The 20,953-nt window shown below is 38.0% G+C and overlaps 1 protein-coding gene across 3 annotated transcripts in view; it reads left to right on the plus strand.

Moving 5' to 3' along the window:
* The window catches only part of DCLK1 (doublecortin like kinase 1), a 257,750-nt gene that overhangs the window by 125,187 nt on the left and 111,610 nt on the right, over positions 1 to 20,953 (plus strand). For all 3 annotated transcript variants that reach the window (XM_074859817.1, XM_074859814.1, XM_074859813.1), the window contains exon 4: positions 3,980 to 4,079. In XM_074859817.1, the coding sequence (XP_074715918.1) occupies positions 3,980 to 4,079 (100 nt within the window). The remainder of the gene's footprint in view (positions 1 to 3,979; positions 4,080 to 20,953) is intronic.

Genomic DNA, 20,953 nt, shown 5'->3' on the forward strand with positions numbered 1-20,953 from the left:
AAATTTGCTGCTCTGTTCCCTGTTCTCCTGGGGCAGTTCAACTGATCTGCTTCGTGCTCCCCCGGCGGCTGTGGGTGCCTGGTCCAGCTGGGTCCCTGTGTCCCCTCTTGAGCTTTTAGCAAAAGCGCCACAGCAACTGCTGAGATATGAAATAATTTGGGGTTCTTCCTAGGCAGACACCTGTGTTTCCCCCTGGAGGGGCATTGGAATGTTGTTTACTAGGACAAGGATTTGGGGGGGAGCCAGGCTTCAGCCTGTACAGCTTGCTCAGGTGAGTTCAGGCATGACAAATTCTTCTGCCTCTCCTCTGTTTTGCATCAGCTATGTACAGGTCAGGTAGTCTTTTTTATGTGACTTGCGTATAGCCCGAAGCCTGTACTAGCGATCGATTTTCTTTGCTGTTGCTTGTTGTTTTTCTTGCCACCGATGCAAAGGATTGTAATGCCTGAGACTCCCTGGTCTCTGGTAACATTCCCCTACAGAGTGTAAGAGAGACACCATTAACTTTAAATATCACCTCTTTGCCAGAAAGTTTTTTGTTTACAAATGTCACAATATATTTAGTATCAGGTGTGTGGTAGAAAACATTTATTTTTTCAGTTTCTTTTTTCTTAAGGAGTATATTTGACTGCTCCTGCATAGACTTTGTTTTCCCCACTGTGAGAAACACCCTGATGGAATATGGAACATAAAAACTCTTTTGTGAAAAAGGAAAAGATGGATTCTGTGATTTCAAAACAACAAAAATGTTAACAGAGGCTTTTATAATTCGCTATTTAAAAAATTTACTAATTTCAAAGCTGATCACATGCAATAGAGCACACTGGCCTCTTAAGCACTGGCACAGTCCAGTATAGGTGATACAAATCCTTGATCTTCTAAACCATAACTTCTGAGGAGCTGTGTTCTCCAGAAGTGAAAATGTGTAATAAAAAGCAGGTCCTGTTGCTTAGCTGATGACTGAGTGTGAATAAGAAAGTGCTTGCAGATTTCTCTCCAAAAAAGCCTGGAGGGGGGTGCTGTATATTTGTTAGATGCCTTCTGGAAAGGCCAAAGTAACTTCTGAGGAGTGTGAGCTGGGGAGTGGAGTGGGCCAGGAATGCTGAGACAGAAAGGATGGGAAATGCAGACAGTGAAGGACATCGCAAGGCTTCCAATAAATAATATAATAAGATACTGGAAGCCTGAAGAGAAGTTAGTCTGGAGTGGGATGGGTTTGGAGGGAACTTACACTCCTGCTATGAGATTTCTAAGAGCTAGAATTATAATTCCCAAATTAATAAAATCTCAGAAGGCAAGAAAAGCTGTAGGAAGTGTATGTAGTTTTAGTTAGAGTAGGAAACTGAGAGTCTGGAGAAAGAGGCAAGCATAAGAACACTTTATATTGTAAACGTAAAGTTTGATAAAACCCAAAGATATCTAAGTACAAATTATTTTTCTATTGTGCTAATCCTATTTTCTTTATTTGCATATAAATTACACTGATTGAACCCAAGATGCTTTAAATACTGGTGTAGTTGAGCCTGGTTATGTGTTGCTGCCTCAATTTTAATGTCTTGTTTAGGCTTGAATGACACCCTCTTAACTGGGGAGAGCCAAGCATTTTTGAGTTTTAGTAAATCCATACAATTTTTTGATTCAAATATGAATTTAATTTTCATTCATGCTTGTTGTCAAAATAATTCAACTTTGTGCCTAGGGTTGCTTATTATTCATTCAGTTCTAATAGTGTGCTTAGTATAAACACAAATGTAAAGGTTATCACTCCCCAGAAGTGTGTCAAACTTAGGAAGCAAACAGGAAATCACAGGATTTTTCGTGTCATTCTGCAAATTAGTAGTTTTGTACATTCTGTGGGAGAGGTGGCAATTTCAGAGGAACTTGACTGAAGGGAAGAGATGTTTGAAGCTTGGTGGGAGTATGGGGTGGGAAGACAGGCAGGATATGTCTTGTGGACCAAAAAAAAATGATGGGAAGTAAATGAGTTTATATAAAGGTTGCTGAGGCTGATACACTAATAGAACATAAACTGAGTAGGAACATGGTAAAAAGCTCCATCAAATATTTACATTTTTGATGCTGGTGTTCAGGTACTGTGTGGTGTTAAGATGACAATGATGATAGGAATAGGGTTGTGGTGGACCTGAATTTAAAATTACGTGCATTGCTTAAGAAAGGTTAATTTGGGGAGTACGTTTGTCCTGTTTTGGGTATTTATTTCATCTGGATCTTTTTCTCTCAATTTCCTGTTTTTTCATTTGCTACTGCTCTACCTTTAAAATAGTTTTAATGACAAATCTTACTCTGCAAGCAAGTCACGACATGTGCCACTGTTTTTCTTCCTTAAGGTTTTTCTAGCGTAGAGGCTCATAACTGTTGTAGATACTGAAGCCTTCAGGCATGTTTCTGGGAAGCATGAGATGAATTTTATAACCCCTAGACACCAGTCACTGCAGGTTGGAGGGGTGCTTATTTTTTTATGCCAAAGTCTGGTAAAATCTTATTAGCTAATTCTTTTACTTGTGTTTTTGTAGGCTTTAAATGCTGACTTCCCCCCCACTGCTTGTTATGAGGCTGGAGGTCTGGTTCAGCTGGACTGTTCTCAACTATTTTGTCAATTTGTAGAGATTCTTTATGTGTTACTTTCCTGTCTGTAGACTTGAAACTCTATTTCTGAAATTATCCTGTTCAAACATCAGTGCACTACTTCATTACAAAAAATATATAAAAAATAAGCAAAAATAGCCTTTTAAAATCTTGTAAATGTGAAGCAGGAACAGAATTTACCAAGTGTCTTTGTTTTTTATAGAGGTAGTCAGATATCTAATTTGGTTTTAAAATTTGTCAAAACTGGATCAGTAAGTCCAAAGTCAGGTTTTTGGAATGTTAATGATTTTTCTTTAAGAATATTAGTAAAAATAGTCATATGAATGGAAATATTAAACTGTTCAGTAGTGCCTTGCGAACTAAAAGCTGTTGTAAAGAAACCATAGAATCATAGAATAGTTTGGGTTGGAGGAGACCTTTAAAGGTCATCTAGTCCAACCCCCCTGCAATGACCAAGGACATCTTCAGCTAAATCAGGTTGCTCAGAGCCCCGTCCAACCTGACCTGGAATGCTTCCGGGGATGAGGCATCCACGATCTCTCTGGGCAACCTGTGCCAGTGTCTCACCACCCTCATTGGTAAAAAACTTGATCCTTATATCTTATCCATATATCTAGTTTAAAACCATTACCCTTTGTCCTATCACAACAGGCCCTGCTAAAAAGTTTATTCTCATTTTCCCTATAAGCCCCTTTAAATATTGAAAGGTTGCAGTAAGATCTCCTCGGAAATCTCATGTATGGACATAAAACTACACCAGCGTAATTCTGACTACTCATATTTGGGAGTAGAAGGGATTATCCTTTTACTCAGTATGAGAAGAATCATTCCGAGCTCACCTGATTGTTCACCTTGGTGCCTTTGAAGAGACTTCACATCGACTCTGTTGGCAAAGAGGAAGAGTGTGTGATGGAGCCTCAGTTCACCTGTATGAGTTTCATTCCCTATTAGGGAGATTTTGCTGAAATAACTACATTTCATTCTGCATACACAGCTGTAACCTCGTTTCATTGCAGTCAAAGGATAGAGATGTGGACTCAAAAGCAAATTAATTATCCACTAACTACTGAATGGTATCTTGGGCGTAAACAAAAGGCATTTACCTCATACACCACTGATGCATCATGTAATGAATGTGACAGTTATGGCTTTTTATCTTATCTCTCTCTTCCTGCAGTGTCCATGAAAGTGTTTCTCACTTGTAACAGATGGTCAGAGCATGGCTTTGAAATTTATCTGGAGGTGAAGCCCTGTTGATTCCATTAAAAGTGAAGAGTTTTCATGCAGATGGAGACAAAGAGGGATTTATTGTTCTGACAATTCTGATGATGAGGTATTTCATACAATGCCTTCCTTTCCTTTTTGCTTGTAGGTGATGTGCCTTCAGGATTTCTTTGGCGATGATGACATTTTTATTGCATGTGGACCAGAAAAGTTCCGTTACCAGGATGATTTCTTGCTGGATGAAAGTGGTAAGAAGATGTGCTTTTAAAATGTTTACAACCAGAGTAGAGGGCAGATTTTCATATCATGCTAATTAAGCCAAAACTTTATCACCTAAATTGATTTCAGAAAGAAGATAAATATTTTTATTCTTTAAATTCTGAATACTGAAAATAAGAAATAACTGAAAGCGATAATAAAGCTGCGATAATATGCAGCATAAAACTTAATTTCAGCCTGAATTTCATATACTGTAAGAAACAGTCTTGTGTTTGGTGGAACTCCTTTTTTGCAAGGTCTTTCTTAGTGTTTTGTCTTTATTTTCCCTTTGAATTTATTCTGCTTCTTTATCACAATCTTTCAACCTCATAGTTCTTACACCTGAGATTTAGATAATGCTTCATAGGTAATATGATAATGGAAGATAGATACAATTCTGTATGGAAGATAAATATATTCAGCAAATGCAGACAAAGTCATCTGAGAAAATTCAGGGAGTCATCTGTTTTCCGAGAGACTGACTAATACAATAATGTAATCAATGTACATAATCCTCTAAGGAAAACACTTGTTTGATTTGCAAATACCTTTACTGTTACAAAGAATATTCCTAATTTAGGAACCACAATAGTAAGAAAAAAAACGTAAGCTTTGTGCGTTTGGAAAAAAAAAAAAAAGAGCTACCATTTAAACTGCATTTATTTTTGTGTTGAGCAAGACCCAGCAAAGGTTTTATTGCCCCTGCACTCTCTCTCAGTCCAGGGTATGTTTGTAATCCATTGGTATCGGCTCCTCTCATCTTTTTTTGAGACATTAAAGGTCTCAAAGAACAGCTGACTGAAAAATTAGTCAGAAAAGAATTTGTTACAGTAGTAACTACTTCATAGTCATCATGTGCGTGCTTATTTAATTTCACCACTTCATCACTGTTTTTGATGCAAATATACATTCAAAATGAAAGATGGTGCACTTGTATTTCCCTGACTAACCTGTGAAACTGGAAGGCTTCTTGGTTTGCCTGGATGCAGAGAAATGCTTCATTAGCTTGTGTAGGAGCAGAGGAAGCCAGCTTGCACAGACCTTACATTGTGAGCTGAAGGATGAGTCTGAAAAAGGAGGTATCTTTGCTTCTGGGCGAGGGAATGGTGTTTTGTATCAGGCAAAGACAGAAGCAAGCACACATTCCACTTTCCTCTAGAGGACCTTATAATACAGAAATAAAAATCGAACAGTGCACCAGATTTGTTCTTTGCAATAATCAAATTGTTGTAGTTGCCTTTAAGGTAAAATGTACTAACCCTGGAAAAGTAACTTTAGCCATCTTTAGGACAGGAATTAGAAAGGTAAGAGAAACACATTTGTGCAGCAGGGGAGTTTCCCAGGTGGCATTGTGGCCAGCACAGCCGTCCTTGCCTTTAGTAAGAGGAGAGACAGGTAGTTGACAGCATCATCTGGATTCACTAGTGTCTTATCTGAAAAATGACACTGGCGGCTGCCCGGTGTCTCCTCACAGTGAATCCTGCAGCAGTTTTTCCAGAGCTGACTCAGGGAGAAACGCTGACAACAGATTTGTCTAAATCCCTTTTTGAAGTAGATAGTTCTTTTTTGGAGGTCTCGTGTCAAAGTACAGACATAGCCTGACTCTGCCTAGTCTTTATTTGTCTGACATATCGTCATCTCTTTGAGTAAGCACTATCTTTCTCTGGAACATTGGTGCTTAAAATCATATCATGCTGAGCTGAAAAAAAAAAAAAAAAAAGCTTAAAATCTAGGTTGAAAATACAACTTTAGCAATTTGTTGTGGTGTTTGCTTTTCTACTAGATAAAGCTTCAGTGAACATTGACTGTTTTGACTACAGGAGTGAAGAAAGAGCAGAAATTCAGACTCCAGACTGTGTCCCTAATTCCCTTTCAAAGTGTTCATCAACTTTGTTCTCTATTTTTAGGGAAGCTTGGTATCAGAAAGCTTGTTTAGGTTGCTTGTCATTAATAGCTGATGTACCAGCTGATGTGGATCTAGTCAGCCTTCTCTGAGGTAGGAGCAAGATTTGGAGAGATAACTAAAAAATAACTGAGCTTTTAGTTTGTTTTACTTGGCAAATGAAGTTTGTGTGATCATACTGTGTGTCTGTGTGTTCCTCATTGTTAATCTAAGGACATTAAAATTATTAGTTAGTGCTGTCCAACTGTGCAAGGCTTGGAAAGCCTGTCTGCTTTCCTGAAAAGCAGCTTGAAGCAACACTGTTAGTCTCTGTCACTACATCTCTCCAGTGTTTACCGGTTTCAGCCAGATGATAAGAATAACAGTTAAGTTGTTGCAGCTAAAGGAGTAAAGAAAAGCAAATTTTGAAGGTGGGAAAGAAAAAGCAGAGAGAATAAATACTTAAACAATAAAGGCTCCGGGCTTTTTGGAATTACATACCAGGGAGGAAGAATACCCTTGTTCTATATTCAGAGTTCAGAGCTCCTGATACTAGAGGTGAGCAAGAGACAAAGTTTTCTGGGATTGGAAATCACCTGTACTGGGATTCATTTTAGCTAACGCTAGATATCAAGAGAATAGGTACCTGCAACTGAGCCAGTCCCAGTAGCTTTCTTTCCCAGTAAATAAAATTTAGACCTATTGACAAAGTAGATGGTAGATGTTTGTTTGACTTAGTTGAAGGTGGATGTTTAGAACAGTTCATGTGACTTATACTGCAGAAGTGTCTGGTTTGCTTTTTAAAGGGATCTATATGCCTGATTTAGCTGTTCTTATCTACATTGTATTTCTCTGAAGTTGCTGAAAAAACTTTTAGGATGAGATTAATTCCACCTCATCAGAAAGGCAAAGTCTAAAGACTCGTCAGTCTGCATTGTTTCTAGTCATCTTTCTTTATCCTGCTCCCATGGCTTGCTCCTAGCATAGGATAACACCTTCTAAACACCACAGATTCAGAAATTTAGAAAAACCAATGTAGAAATCAGTGAATCAATCTCCCTAAGTGTGGGATTAACATTCCTCATTTAATTTCTGACATACGTGTCTAACGAACCCCTTTAACACCTCTGATGAGGAGGAATCTGTAACCTCCTGAGACATTCTGTGCCAGTGGTGAGTTCTCCTTATTGTTTTTCAGCTATCTTACCCCAGATTCCCTTGCTACAAATGAAGCCCATTACTACTTTTCTTATCTACTGTGAACATTGGAAACAGATGATTCCTTTTTCTTTGAAAAAATCTGTGGACTGCCATGAGCCTCATCAATTTTCTCTTCTTTGGGCTGAACTAATTGTTCAGCCTTTCTTTGTTTTGACTTCAGGCTCAAACCTGTCCTTGAAGGAGGGAGTGTTTTCCTTCTTTGTATCATCTCCCTTGTCTGTTTTATGTCTTTCAGGAAGATGCATTGCATATCCCCTTGGCAATCAGTTAAGAAAAGTCAGTTAATTAGGGATCCATCAAAGAGAAAAACAAGCAGTCAGCACTATACTTTGTAGTTTCTTTCTCTTCCTTGATGTACAGATGTTTTTCATATTAAACATGCTGTTTATTGCATGAAATACAGAATCAATAGGCACCACCCCCATCATAATTCCTAGCAATCATCTCCATATCTGACCTAATTGATAGATATAATAGCCACACACACTTCCATCAAGAGAACTGCAGGTGGGACATGAAGATCATGGGAATTACCATAAAATCAAGGAGTAAATACTCCTTGTTTGTCAAGCATCAGTGGCAATGCTATTTTCATAGAAAGTTTTTGTGGGAAATGTAAGCACAAAAACATTATATTAATGAAGCACACATTACATCAGCCAGCTTGTAAGAAGAAAAATTCCTCAGCGTAGAATATGGCAGTGTCTGCTTTAGGCATTGTTAGCTTGCAGTTCTGGAAACTTTCCCAGAAATCCCAGGTTTTCTTTAACTGATGATGGTTCAGTTTTCAAAGAAGATAAGTCAGAGGATGGTTTTCCATAGCCCTCAGCTGCACGTTGGCAGAGATTAAGGTTTAAGGGCCATGCTTACAAAAATATTTGCCATCAGATGTTATTTAGGCACCTAAATAGGATTTGGCAATTGAAATAACTCATGGGATAGGCCCCAAATGAGAACATCTTCTTGGCTTATATGGATATTTCTCTCTTAGCACTGTAAAATATGAGTGTTTTTGAGGCTGACAGTATCAGACTTAAAAAAAAATTTAATTTTTAAAAAATTATGTTTAGTTAATATTGACTGGGTGCTTTGGAAGCTTGAGTCGCACAAACCTAAGTATGACAGACTTCATGACAGACTGTGAGATGCATCATGTAAAAAGGCTGCCATGTCAGCTGACCAAAGCCAGTGTCTGCCTCTAAACAGAGCGTAACCAACGTAGAATGTCTGGATGTGAAAACAACTGCAGATCTCTTGTCAAGAGCACGTATTACTGTTGTGGAAACAATGACGAGAATTACTTTCTTCTAGGGGAAAATTAAGACTGGAATCTTTGAAACCCAATTTCACTTTGACTTTGCTGGCCTGTGTTAGTCCTCAGCTCGTCATCTCTGTGCCAGCAGTGTTACTGCTTCATCTTGCCAGCAGCAGACAACTTGCCAGGAAAATCTGAGTCCTGTGGCGTCCGCACACATGCGTGTGTCTGTAGAGGCATGCACACGCATCTGATTCAGTAACTGCGGTTAAGGTCAGGAGTCTCATGTTTATCCCTGTTAATAACTGTCAGGTTTCTGTAACCTCCATTACTCTGTCCTTCCTAAAAGACGGAGGAAGGGGAAATCAGTTATAGTCCTTGTCTACCCTGATTTATAAGACAGAGACTGATGTGTTAAGCAGCTTTTGGCTGGACTTAGGAGTGGAGAGCATGCTGGCTGACTTACTCTGCCCTCATCAAAAACTCGTGCTTTGGCAATTGGAAAGTAATGGTGGGTTCTGGGGACGTGGAGATATAACTTTGCTTTCAACAGAGGCATAAATATAAAGTGTTCCAGTGCAGGGTGATATTTTAAAATGTCAACAACTGGTGGGCCTTGGAGACAGATATTCTGTGTATGAGGCAGAAACAAACGAAGGCAGGAGGGACCAGTCCTCTGGCTGTGTGTACCATTTAGACTAATGGTTCAGAAAGGGCAGAAGGAAAGAAGCTATTTTTCCTGTGGGTTAGCATCCAGTGCCTCCTTTATTTTCCTACTCCAACACCTCCAGTTTAATCTCTACCCTCTTATCATGCCTTAGACACTTGCACATTACCCTCAGGTCCCTCCCGTTTGGCACGCTGCTGCCTGTGCTCATTCTCTTCCTCACAGTAAGGACGTTAACAGGATTTCTCTTTTATCCATCAGTGTGACAGTTGAACAACTTTCCCCAAACCGATGGGAATATCCCCTCACTGAGACCACCTGCATCCAGCTGCACTGCAAGTACCTCCATCCCTCAGCCCGGGCGCCAGGCTCCGCTCTGGCTGTGCGGAAGTACGCGGTCCTATGGTAGCATGCGAGTGACTCACCTGTTTCTGTTATGTTAAACTCTTAAAAGGAGGATGCTGTTCTGCAGTTAAATACTAAGAACAGGCTGTTAGCGTGATTATCAGGTGGCTGTTAATATAATATCATGTGGCGTTCATTAAATAAAATCTGTAGTAACACTTGAGTCAAATGAGCTGTTCACATGAAAAATACATTTACAGAACTTAATTTTTTTTCTGTGCAGGATTTCTTTTTTAATATTTGGCTTTTTTATAGATATGTTCTTGATTACGTAAGTCCATTTCTTTATCTGTTGTGTGCAAGCTATTTGCTCTGAATATTCTATATTCTGTCTCACAGGTCTACTTATTTGAGACATTGCTTCTCACCTTTCTGCCTTAGCATCTCTAGCAGTGAAAGTTGGGTCACTTAAATCATAATCTTTGCTCCCCCTGGCTGGCAGATTTATAGACATGAATAAGGATGGACATTATAGCTTTCAGGAAGATTACATATGTACTTTCCAGTCCAGATTTACATTGAAGTGCCTCTCTCTTCTTTCCCTTTCCCCACCTCCTCACCATGCATGCATGTATATTTGCATAGTTATCACTTTTCATCAATGTTGCTGTGAAAAACTTGCCTGTATGTATAACCAGGAAGAATCGTGATCACTTAAAACTTAAAAAACAGTCTCTCATTTAAACTAGCCAAACAGTAAGGCTGCAGTTGATGCTAATTCACTCTGCTCATTGAACCAAATGTTCTTCAATATGCTTTCTGCAGTATTTGCTTTCTCTGATGTCTATTAAAAATAGCATGAATGAAACACCATCCAATAAATTAGAACTGGTGGAAATTCCTACTTCATTTGCATAAGGAGTTTTGAGTGTGCATATTCCTTCAACATTTTTCCATGTTAGAGCTGATTTGTGATATAAAAATACTAAAAACTTTCAGTCCAAAACCATCAAGCTTTTCTCAATAATACGTGTGTATTATTTAAATAGCATTTTTATTGGGAATTTATAAATATAAACTTCATAAAACTTCAGCTTGTTTTAAATAAAAGAAAAATTGTTATTAAACATCAGTAGTATTATCTTAATGTACAGGTTTTAGTCATAACAGGTAGTGTTAATATGTAGTTAATAACAGAGTAGACAGAATGTGTTTATTGGTTTTATATAGCTCGATATTTTTGCTCTTTTATTTTATTTTTGTGTTGTAATTTCTTGAACTGAATCTTGCCAGGTTTGGATTGGTTTGGTTCAGGTTGGTTCAGGAGATTGGTTCAGGAGAATCAGATTGGTTCAGGAGAAAAGATTTTTCTTACAAGACATTTTAAGCTAGTTTCCCAAACTATGAACATCTCAGTTTTATATCCAAATGCTAAGGGTGCAATTCCAATTTTTATGACCAGTTTTATAAACAAACTTTCAGTTCTGGGGAATTAACACAGAAATGTGATAGACCTGACAGGCTAGATCTTGACGCTTGAGTTCTCTAATTTGACTGTGTCATATCTCTTCTTTCATTGAAGTTGCTTTATTTCACAGCCTTTGAGCATAGTCCACAGTTTGTATAATACTTCATTCTAGACCACAGGTTGAGTTTTGAGCTTGTACATTCAGTCTGTATCCTCAGAAGACAGCAGTTTCCAAAATATCAGCTTCCTTAGAGTGCTTTTTAGGAGAGACTATTTTTCACTTTTCCAGTTCTAGTGATGGTGGAAGCAGCAGATAGTAGCTGTATATTATAACCCCCCTCCACTGCATCTGTTAAGTAGTTTGATGACAAGTGTAGGGGAGTTTAATATCAGAGATGTTTAGAAATCACCTTTCCTATATGTTTATCTTTGCACTTTTCCTTGTCTTGTTAATTAGCTTGGTAAAGTGGAATGTACAGTGTTGGTAATCTTGGCAAGCCTATTTGTATTTGTATTTTTCACAGTTTGCAGATCCTTTCCAATGCTGGAAACTGTAGTCCTATTGCAGGAGATCCTTTGGGTGAGCAACATAGTCCCATCTTCTCCAGTTATTCCAAGGTTGTGAGACAGCTTTGAGATGAATAGTTGTTATAACATCAGTGCTTCATTATTCAGTTTGCGTACCCGAACGAACTGTGCCATCTGCTAAACTGTGTTAGGATGTGCCCTGGAGACCTGCCTGTTTGTTGGATAGTATGGTTGCATCAGAGAGATTTTGTATTGAGATTAGAGTCTACTCATCATCAATAAATTTGGACTGACTTGTTAAATGGACCATTGTAATTTTCTACTTCTCATACTAGATACAGGCACTATACCTGGAATTGTGTCACGTCTTGAGTAAGTATGTGCACACATTTTTAATGCCAGAGCTGTCCACAGGTTCTCTTATACTGGCAAAATCTTTTGAAAAGAGAATAATTATTCAAAATCCAGAGTTCATTAGCTTTTAGAAAGCAGAAACTTTCTGAAGGCATATGAGGAAATTGTATTCATCCTTAATATTCATTAAAAGCTTTTTCTGTTAAGAAATGTTATCAAACACAAACCACAGTACAGCAGCTGAGAGAGAATCAAAAACAGCCTGGATTATATTTCAATTTGGTAAAATCGGAAACTGAGTACCTCATATTTATATACTCATACATATTTAGTGAGATGCTGTGTATACAGACACAGATATATCAAGTATAAAGGGTTTTACTGTCCTGCAAGTACAGCCAGTAGACCTCTGTATAATGGCTGCGTTGGTCTGTACCGCAAAACTTATGGCTCACAATATATGCTGCAATAGTTGCTCAATGCTGTTATTTTCAAAATGTAACCTACAGAAATTTGCCAGTGAAAAACTCAGAAGTGTTACCTGACAGCTCGGGTTGCTTCTGTGAACAGTCACCTTCGAATAAACTTTTTTCATGGCATAGCTGCTTGCAGGAAGACTGGATGCTAATATTATGCATAAAGTAATCTAAGCCTGAGTAATCGTTAGGAAGTCTCATGTTGCCATGGAATTGAACACCCGTAGGTGGTAGGTCATGGAGCTCTGATTTGGATTCTTTTATTCTTCAGTCAGAGCTTTTTTTAAATTTTGTTCTAAAGGAATTGTAACACTTGGTTTTTTTTCTTCTGGAAGAATGTCTTCTAGGGTCTTAAAATTTATTGAAACAAGAAGAAAGGTAGCCTGAGATCTCATTCTTTTAAGTCCTCTGAAGGACCTGGGTCAAGGAAAGTTTTTGGAAGGTTGTTAATTATCCTAACAGACTGGAGGGTAGTTAGAAGATGAAGAAATTTAAATCGCTTAGTTTTTTCTGTTACTCTGGAATAGGAAGGAGAATTTTTTCACAGCTACTTAGAACTGCTCAGATTGTCTAGAAAAAATGGGAAGGCAACTTACAGAGCAAGGCAGTTTCTGATGAAGGCACCATGTTTAGGAAGAAGAAAATCCTGCAGTAGAACATATTTGATAAAGCTTTATAAAAAAGTATTTCTGTCTTGAACTTTACATGCTTTTTTTGTTTTGCAAGCACATATTAATGTCTACAGAATAAGTGACTTGAGAAAATGGAATAGATTGATTTTTGCATAGCAGTTGCTGTACTGCAGGGCTAGAAGATAGGATATATTGTTTTCTGCTTAAAATATAATTGGGAAACCATGGGGAAATACACACCAGGGAGCTTAACTTTAGGATCAAATAAATTGCTTGAAATTGTCATTAAAAATAGAATTTTTAAATCCATACATAAGCATTTAATAATAAGGACAAACCTATGCAAATAAAACAGGATTGATTTTTTTTAAATCACTTTGGGGAGGACTCTTCTCCTGAGATTCTGCTGGGAGTCTACTGGGATCACAGCTCAGACTGGATGCAGAGAGACAGCTGCATAGTTTTTACCAGTGGGACAAATACTAACATATTATGAGAAGCTTTAAACTTTCTAGATGCAGATTAGAGACAAAATGCTGCTAATGCTAACTGGGAACATTTATTCCACTTAAATTTAGTGCTGTTAATAATAATGATATTACGGAGAGCTGTCTTAGAAAGAGCATTAGATGTTGTAATTGTGTGTTGATTTCATTTATGTTCAATAGAGGATTAAAGAAAACCAAACCTGTCCTTCAATTAAGGGTTTTTTTATATTAAGAGAGAACACTTTGAAAAATCAAGAGAATTAGTCAGTGAAGACTGTTGGACTTAAGAATTTGGGGACTTGAACACTGGAGGAGGTTTGGAATTTCAATGAAAAACTAACCCAAAAGCTCTCTTAGGTTTGCATCTGTCCAAAATATATTGGTAAGGATCCAAATTCAACTGGCAGGAAATGGAATGCCTAAAAAGAATTGGTCAGTAAAGAAGTCTACACCAAAACATAGACATGAAAATGTTCACATAGTCACATTTGCCAAAATTATGCTGATATTGACCTTGCAAAAGAAATTAAACTAGATAAAGGTTTTAGCCAGATGAGGAGATTAAAAAAACCCAAATAAACCACCGTGAACTGAAGTAATGATACAGTGTGGTAATGACAGATATACTATTTCAATATTTTGGCTTCTGTATTCAGGGAGAATGAAATATGTAATGGGAGAAAAGCACCCTGTCTAATCAGAGTCTTTGGAGAAATGCAAATGACTGTCCCAGAGAAGAATGCAGAAGTCAGTCAGTTGCAAAATGCATCGTTTTGTGCAAGTAAGACCTGTCACGATGGAGGAAAAAATAAGTTTGTATGCACTATTAAGCTAGTAACAGAATTTAATGCTATGCACCTTCCTGTAAAGCACAAGAAACTGATATTAGTAACGCTTGTCTGTCATTTATGTACTGATCTGATTTCCCATACTCAATAAAATGAGTTTTCAGATAGGACATCAGCCTTATGAACAAACTCATCTGTAAACTTCAAACCACTCATCTGAACAATCTCTGAAGTATGCTGTGATATACAGAATGAAAGATGGTTTCATGGGCTATTTCCAGCCTAACATGCATTTTCAATCTGCGATTATTTAAACTTTCTCAGAAGAAAAAAAAGTCATTGAGACTTTACACACCTCAGTAAGTGTTGTGGTGTTAGCAGATATTCTTAGTAAAGCCACGTTTTCCAGATATCCCACTGTTAGCCTATTGCCAGGATGACTCAGCTTGTTTACTTTAGTTTTATCTAAATAATTATAGCAAAATTTAATTGCCTGAACCAAATAGTGTTGAAGGAGAACCCGTTAATATTAGAGGCAAAAGCTGCCTAGGGGCTTTTAAATTAGAGACAGTCCTGGAGTCCTTGGTATTTTTTAACTTAGGAAGCTAATTTTTGGATTTGCTGTTAATAGGTACAGTAATGTTGCACTAAGTCTGCTTCAGCTGAGGGCAGCGGTAGCATCGTGGAGGTAGAAGAGGCAAATATGTGGGTGGGCTGGCAACTGCATGTGCCTATGGGTGGCAGGCGGGTTTTGTTCCCCACATTGCTCAGTGTGCAAGGCATGTGTGTTCAGGTGTCAATGTTGATTTAACGTCTGCATATAAAAGTGTTTTGCTTTAGTAAGAGTGTTGTATTAAATTGTTTCATGCATGAGGATTTTATCTGTAAAAATACTGTTAGTGAGATCTGAATTGTGGTAGGCTTGTCTGAGTCTCCAGTTTTGCCTTTTTCCCTGCATCCATTTGTAGACTCCTTAGACTCTGGTTGATTTGATATTTCTCTTATGTCACAGCTCAATATTTTTCTTGCGTGTATGAAAATTTGATAAAAATATTCAAAATCATTAATATTTGACACTGTAGGCATTCTTTTTGTTAAGGGCATGCCAAGTAATGTTGTTATTTTAAATAGCCATTAGAACACCAGGTGGCTTTATTTCTTCAGACAACATCACTTTATGGTTTTCTTATTTGAAAATTGCTGCCTGCTAACTTTAAGTACTCTTATTACAGGCAGGTTTGAGACACTAACTAGAAAAAAAAAATCAGTCTGTAATATTCTGAATTCCTTGAGGTATGTTAAATAACTTTATCTGCTGCAAAAGACCCAGTGTGTGCCTGTTTAACTTTTTTTAAAACAAAACCTACTGCAGTGGACACTTACATAACAGATTGTGTTTAAATGGAACAAAAATACGGTTGTTATAATTCCTTCTCTATTTATTCCAACAATGTTGTGAGAGTTTCATCTCTTTTTCCTACCCATTACAAGCAATCTGCACTACTTACATGTTCCTGCCAACCAAAACCAAATTCAGACTGGTTACACAGGTCTGAATTTGGAATAATTGCATTCTTTAAGGAAGTGCGTGATTGGTGATTGGTCAGCTGGACTGGATTTGGATACAGCTTTTCATAGTGAAGACAGAGGAATGGTGTGAAAAGAGCCTACAGCTTCCACACACATGCACACACACACTTCCCGTGATATAACACTGTTTTAAGTGTATGTATAGATTATTGGTAAAGGACAAGATGAGAGGAAAACCTGCAAGAAATGCAAAGTAAGTATTGTAGGTACGTAGCAAGGTAGTGCAGAATAGCCAACATTTTTGACAGGGTTCCAAGGTACCTGCTATTCTTGTTATGGGCAAGTCTATAATTAGTCTAAAACCCTACACATTAATTGAGCTATACTACCAAAACCAATGACTTCCTGGTAGGCTAAAATAGTCTGATTCTTACTGGCACTGGTCCACATTTTCCACCTCCAAAACAAGTGTCTTGATATTTTGCATGCAGGAATACGAAAGCCATGAAACTGAAGAGGTAGGAAGCAAGAAGGAGCATGTGTCTACAGTCTAGGAAGTAAGGACATATACCAGGGAGAAGAAGCACTTCCATTCAGCTCCCTCCTTCCTGGAATAGTTTGTAGTGTCTGTATCCACCATAATTTATAAGCAAAAATGCATAGACATTAAACCTTAATTGTCATCTGTTTTAAGTTAGTGTCCTAAATGCCAGGTAATGGAACAAGGCACTGTTGCAGGTGCTCTTGCTCACCTGTGCTGTCCACATTGACTGGCATGGTCATGTCCCACGTCACTTTGTCATCCAGGTGAACCCCAGTCTGGGAACCTGTTTTGCATTCATGAATCCCCTTCAAGAGTGAAGGAACCTTAAACTTTGGAAATGACAATCCAGCCCCGGGAGGCTTCATCCTTTCTCAAGTTGCATCCATAAACCAAGATGCAATAGGCATAGCTCCTTAATCATGCCAGTGCTTTCAATTTTGTATTTATAGGTATCTGTCTCCTTATTATCAATGGACTTTAACTTAGTCATTTCACATATATTAAGTAAACAGTGATCTTCAGTTAGTACAATGCCTTTTTTTTTAGTGATAGCATCTTAAGTGACAAACAGAATATAGGGTTACTTTTACTTTTAAAACTGATTAGACAATTTCCCTTATGCTATGTTAGATAAACATTTTTCTCTAAGTTATTAAAATTGTTTCTAGTTTCATGATCTAGCCCTGTATTTGCTTCTCTGTGAGTCGGACTGCTTTGTTAGCAGGCCTTTGTGAGCCTATATCCAACTTTAAGTCATTTCTGTTGCAAAAAAAGCCCCACCAACACTAGAAAACTGTAAATTGTAAATGTCTTAAGAATGACCATGTTTCACATTATCATTACATAATCACATCTTGTCCAACGAGAATGTCACTATAGTAGTTATTTAACTGTTCTTACAACTCACTCAGACATTAATATTGCAAAGAAGGATTTCCTTACAAACTAGTGTTGTACAGATAGTCCAAAAATCTGTTACAGGTGATTTGAAGAAAGTTGTGCTTAAGCATTGAAAAAGTAAAATAAAGAGTCGAAACCTAATATAAATAGTGTGCTGTAATTCCTTTTCTACCTTATGATGTTTAAATACATACCTTACTCTTCGTCTCCCCATTTATGCCTAGAGTTTCTAGAGTCTGGGTCAGGTTGAAAGATGTAGTTTGCGTTTAAAATTCAGAACTTTTTTGGCACATGTGACCTTACTAAAAGACACAGAATTGTTGTTGCATTGCACTTATATTTCGTAACTGGTCTGAAGAGTGAAATAGCTTTGGAAGGAGCAAAGCCTTTGTCAGTTCATGTCAGGGTTGAAAGTTTCGTAAAGTGAAGAGTTGATGCATCAGCAGACTCTTTACACAAGAACATGGTTATTCATGAGGTCTGGTGCTGAGAGTCTTATCAGTTAACTGTGTGTCTGAACTCCAGCACTGCTAAAAAGTTTTCAGTCATCTCAAGTGCCCCAAGGATTTGTGGAGAACATGCTTTTTTTGTCATCTTGATCCTTTTCCTGGGTCCTCGGTTAAGCATAGCCTTCTCAGCCCCAGAGTTTGGTTCCAGTTGAGGTCAAAGTGGTTAACTCCCATTCCAGAAGTGATGCTATAGTTTTCTAGCTAAAATAAGAGGTTCATTGATACTGTGTATTTCTGTGTTGTGTTAGAGGTGAATCTAATGAATAGCTTTGTTACGAGATTTTGCATTCCTTGGATTTTTATTGCGTTGAGCTCTAATATAATTTGCATTGCATTGTGTGTAAGCTTTCATCTTTAGTGAGGTAGGATATCGAGTATTTCCTCTTCTTACTTTTATAATGTTATTTCCGACTCTGAATTTGATCCAGGTGCTTATTAGGTATTTTGAACTCTTTATAGATGACAGGCACTTATTGATGGAGATACAACTATATATAGCAGGAATTGCTTGTAGTACAGAGGTGCAATAGGACTTCTTTAAGTTGTGTAAAAGTAAGTAACTGGAGTATATGGGTACAGGGGATATTTACCAGCTTGTAGGCAACTCTGTTTCTGAGACCGAAACTCCATAGATAGTTACTTGTTCAATTGATATTGCTGAAGTCAAATGTAAGTGAGGTTTCCTTTTTAAAGCACATAAATAGTCTCCATTAAACTACAGGCATTTTGTTAGCTTTGGGAGTTTTTGCACTTTGGGGAGGGCTTTGCCTGCATAGGGCCTTATTTCTTCCAGCAAAACAGTCATCTGGAAGATTTCAAAAAATGCTTGCATTCTTATAACTCATGTTTCAAATTATCAGTACTGTATACTGAAGACCACTTGTACAGTTTTTATTGCTGTTCCAGAATATTGACATACCTGTGGGTTTTTTTCTTTATCATCAGAATGTATAAGGGGGGATGCGGGACACACCTTCTCCACCCTCTCAAATGGATGGCAAGAGACCAGCTTTCTGTGATGTATAGTAAATTGCAATAGCAATATCCATGTTTTCACATTAACTCTTCATGTAGTCTTTATATATTTGAATGGAACAATGAATCTCACTTTGCAGTAGTACATAAAGTTGTTCAAGAAACAACAGAATAGTTCAGTTGGAAGGGTGTGAACATTCCTGCTTTCCTAAGAGACCAAGTTTCTGCAACAGGTTTCCTGCTTACGTAGCAAGTTTGGAAAATAAGTCACTTGTGGACATAATTTGATAAAGGATGTCCATGATGAATAAAATTATTTAAGCATGTTAGCTATGACAGAGTTTCCAGATGAGCAGTTTCTCTTCTCAGCAGATAACAGGGAAAACTTCTAAACATGCTTACCTTACACTCACAGAATGGATTTTTTCTGAATGAGATAGATTAGAACATAACTCTCCTCTAAATGACTTAGAAGTCCCTTAAGAGCACCTGCCTTTCTTCTGAACAGCTCGTGATGTTACCTGCTCTTCCACAAGTATTCCTAGCTTTGCTGGCCATTTCATCCATATTTTCCAGAACTTTCTTTCCCTCTTCTCCCTCAAACATATGAAATAGCCTTCATGGACTCATCCATAAGACTTCTGTTTCAAATCTTCGTTCAGTGATACTACTTACCTTTCTTCTGGTGAACCTCATGATGCAGTTATGTGGACTGGCAACTGAAAATATTTGGTGATTAATGTGAGGGGCAGGTCTTTTTCTCCTCCTTTTAAAATAATCTACATGGATATTTCTCAAAAGTACTGAAAGCTGCTTCCATGTCTTTATCTCCCTTTTAGGGAATATTTCATGATGCTCCATCAAGTTCACCATGTCCTTTTTAATGACAATGATACTTTAAAATACCATTATTCAGCACTACCTACAATGAGCGGGGCTGTTCCTGTTTCAGGGCTCTGTACAAATTCAGGCAAACGTATTCAAATTATACATGGGTGTTTTCATGTCTGAGAAGGCTGACATGAAACTCTGGAATCATAGAATTGTAGAATGGTTTGGGTTGGAAGGAAACTTTAAAGGTCATCTAGTTCAATCCCCCTGCAATGAGCAGGGACATATTCAATTAGGTCAGGTTGCTCAGAGCCCTGTCCAACCTGACCTGGAATGTTTTCAGGAGTGGGACATCTACAACCTCTCTGGGCAACCTGTGTCAGTGTCTCACCACCCTCATTGAAAAAAATTTCTTCCTTATATCTAGTCTGAATCTACTCTCTTCTAGTTTAAAACCATTACCCCCTTGTCCTGTCAGCACAGGCCCTCTTAAAAAGTTTATCCCCATCTTTCTTATAAGCCCCTTTAAATATTGAAAGGCTGCAATAAGGTCTCCCTGGAGCCCAGGATACAGTTGGCTTTCTGGGCTGCAAGCGCACATTGCTGGCTCATGTCCAGAATTTTATCCACCAGTACCCCCAAGTCCTCCTCTGCAGGTCTGCTCTCAATCTCTTCATCCCCCAGTCTATATTGATACCGGGGGTTACCCTGATCCAGGTGCAGGACCTTGCACTTGGCCTTGTTGAACCTCATGCAGTACACATGGGCCCACTTCTCAAGCTTGTCCAGGTCCCTCTGAATTGGTCTTTTCAAGTGTACCCTTTAAATCTCTGTCTCCTTTCCATTATGCTCCAGCAAGAAGTAAAGAACAGAATTTGGCATGTGGGACACAATAAAAAATAGAGGATACTGAGTTCAATGGTCACAGATTACTGATGCCATTGCAAATTCACAGTAACAAACAGTTCTTGCCCATTTCCAGGCTCCAGTTTAGAAAACTATTTCCAGAAAGACAGCAGGTTCACTAAGTCTTGAGTAATTATTTCCTAAAAACACTTCCTAGAAGATGACTTGAGTGGTCTGTTCAAGGATCATCCATCACATTCATCCTGTGGGTTAGTCTTTTACTCCAAGTCTGAGGAAAAGATGATTTAGGTGGTATACATGGGACATCTGAACGCATTTATGTATGATTCTGTCTAGCCAGCTTATTACTTCTTTCCCTTACTGACAAATTCTTCGGGACAAAGATTGCGTATTTTTGTGGTTATGGTTAGCACCTCTTATATATGGGAATAACTTCAGTAAACTAGTAAACACCTGGACATATATGTTTAATGTTATTCTTGGATATACTGTGATGAGATCTGACACAACAGCTGTGCACGTATTGAGAATGGGAGAAGTGAGAGAAAAAAAGATCCTCATCCCCAAACATGATTTTTAAAAGTTCGAGTGCATTCTTCCTACT

Source organism: Strix uralensis, chromosome 2 (genome assembly GCF_047716275.1).
Source record: "Strix uralensis isolate ZFMK-TIS-50842 chromosome 2, bStrUra1, whole genome shotgun sequence".
Taxonomy (NCBI): domain Eukaryota; kingdom Metazoa; phylum Chordata; class Aves; order Strigiformes; family Strigidae; genus Strix; species Strix uralensis.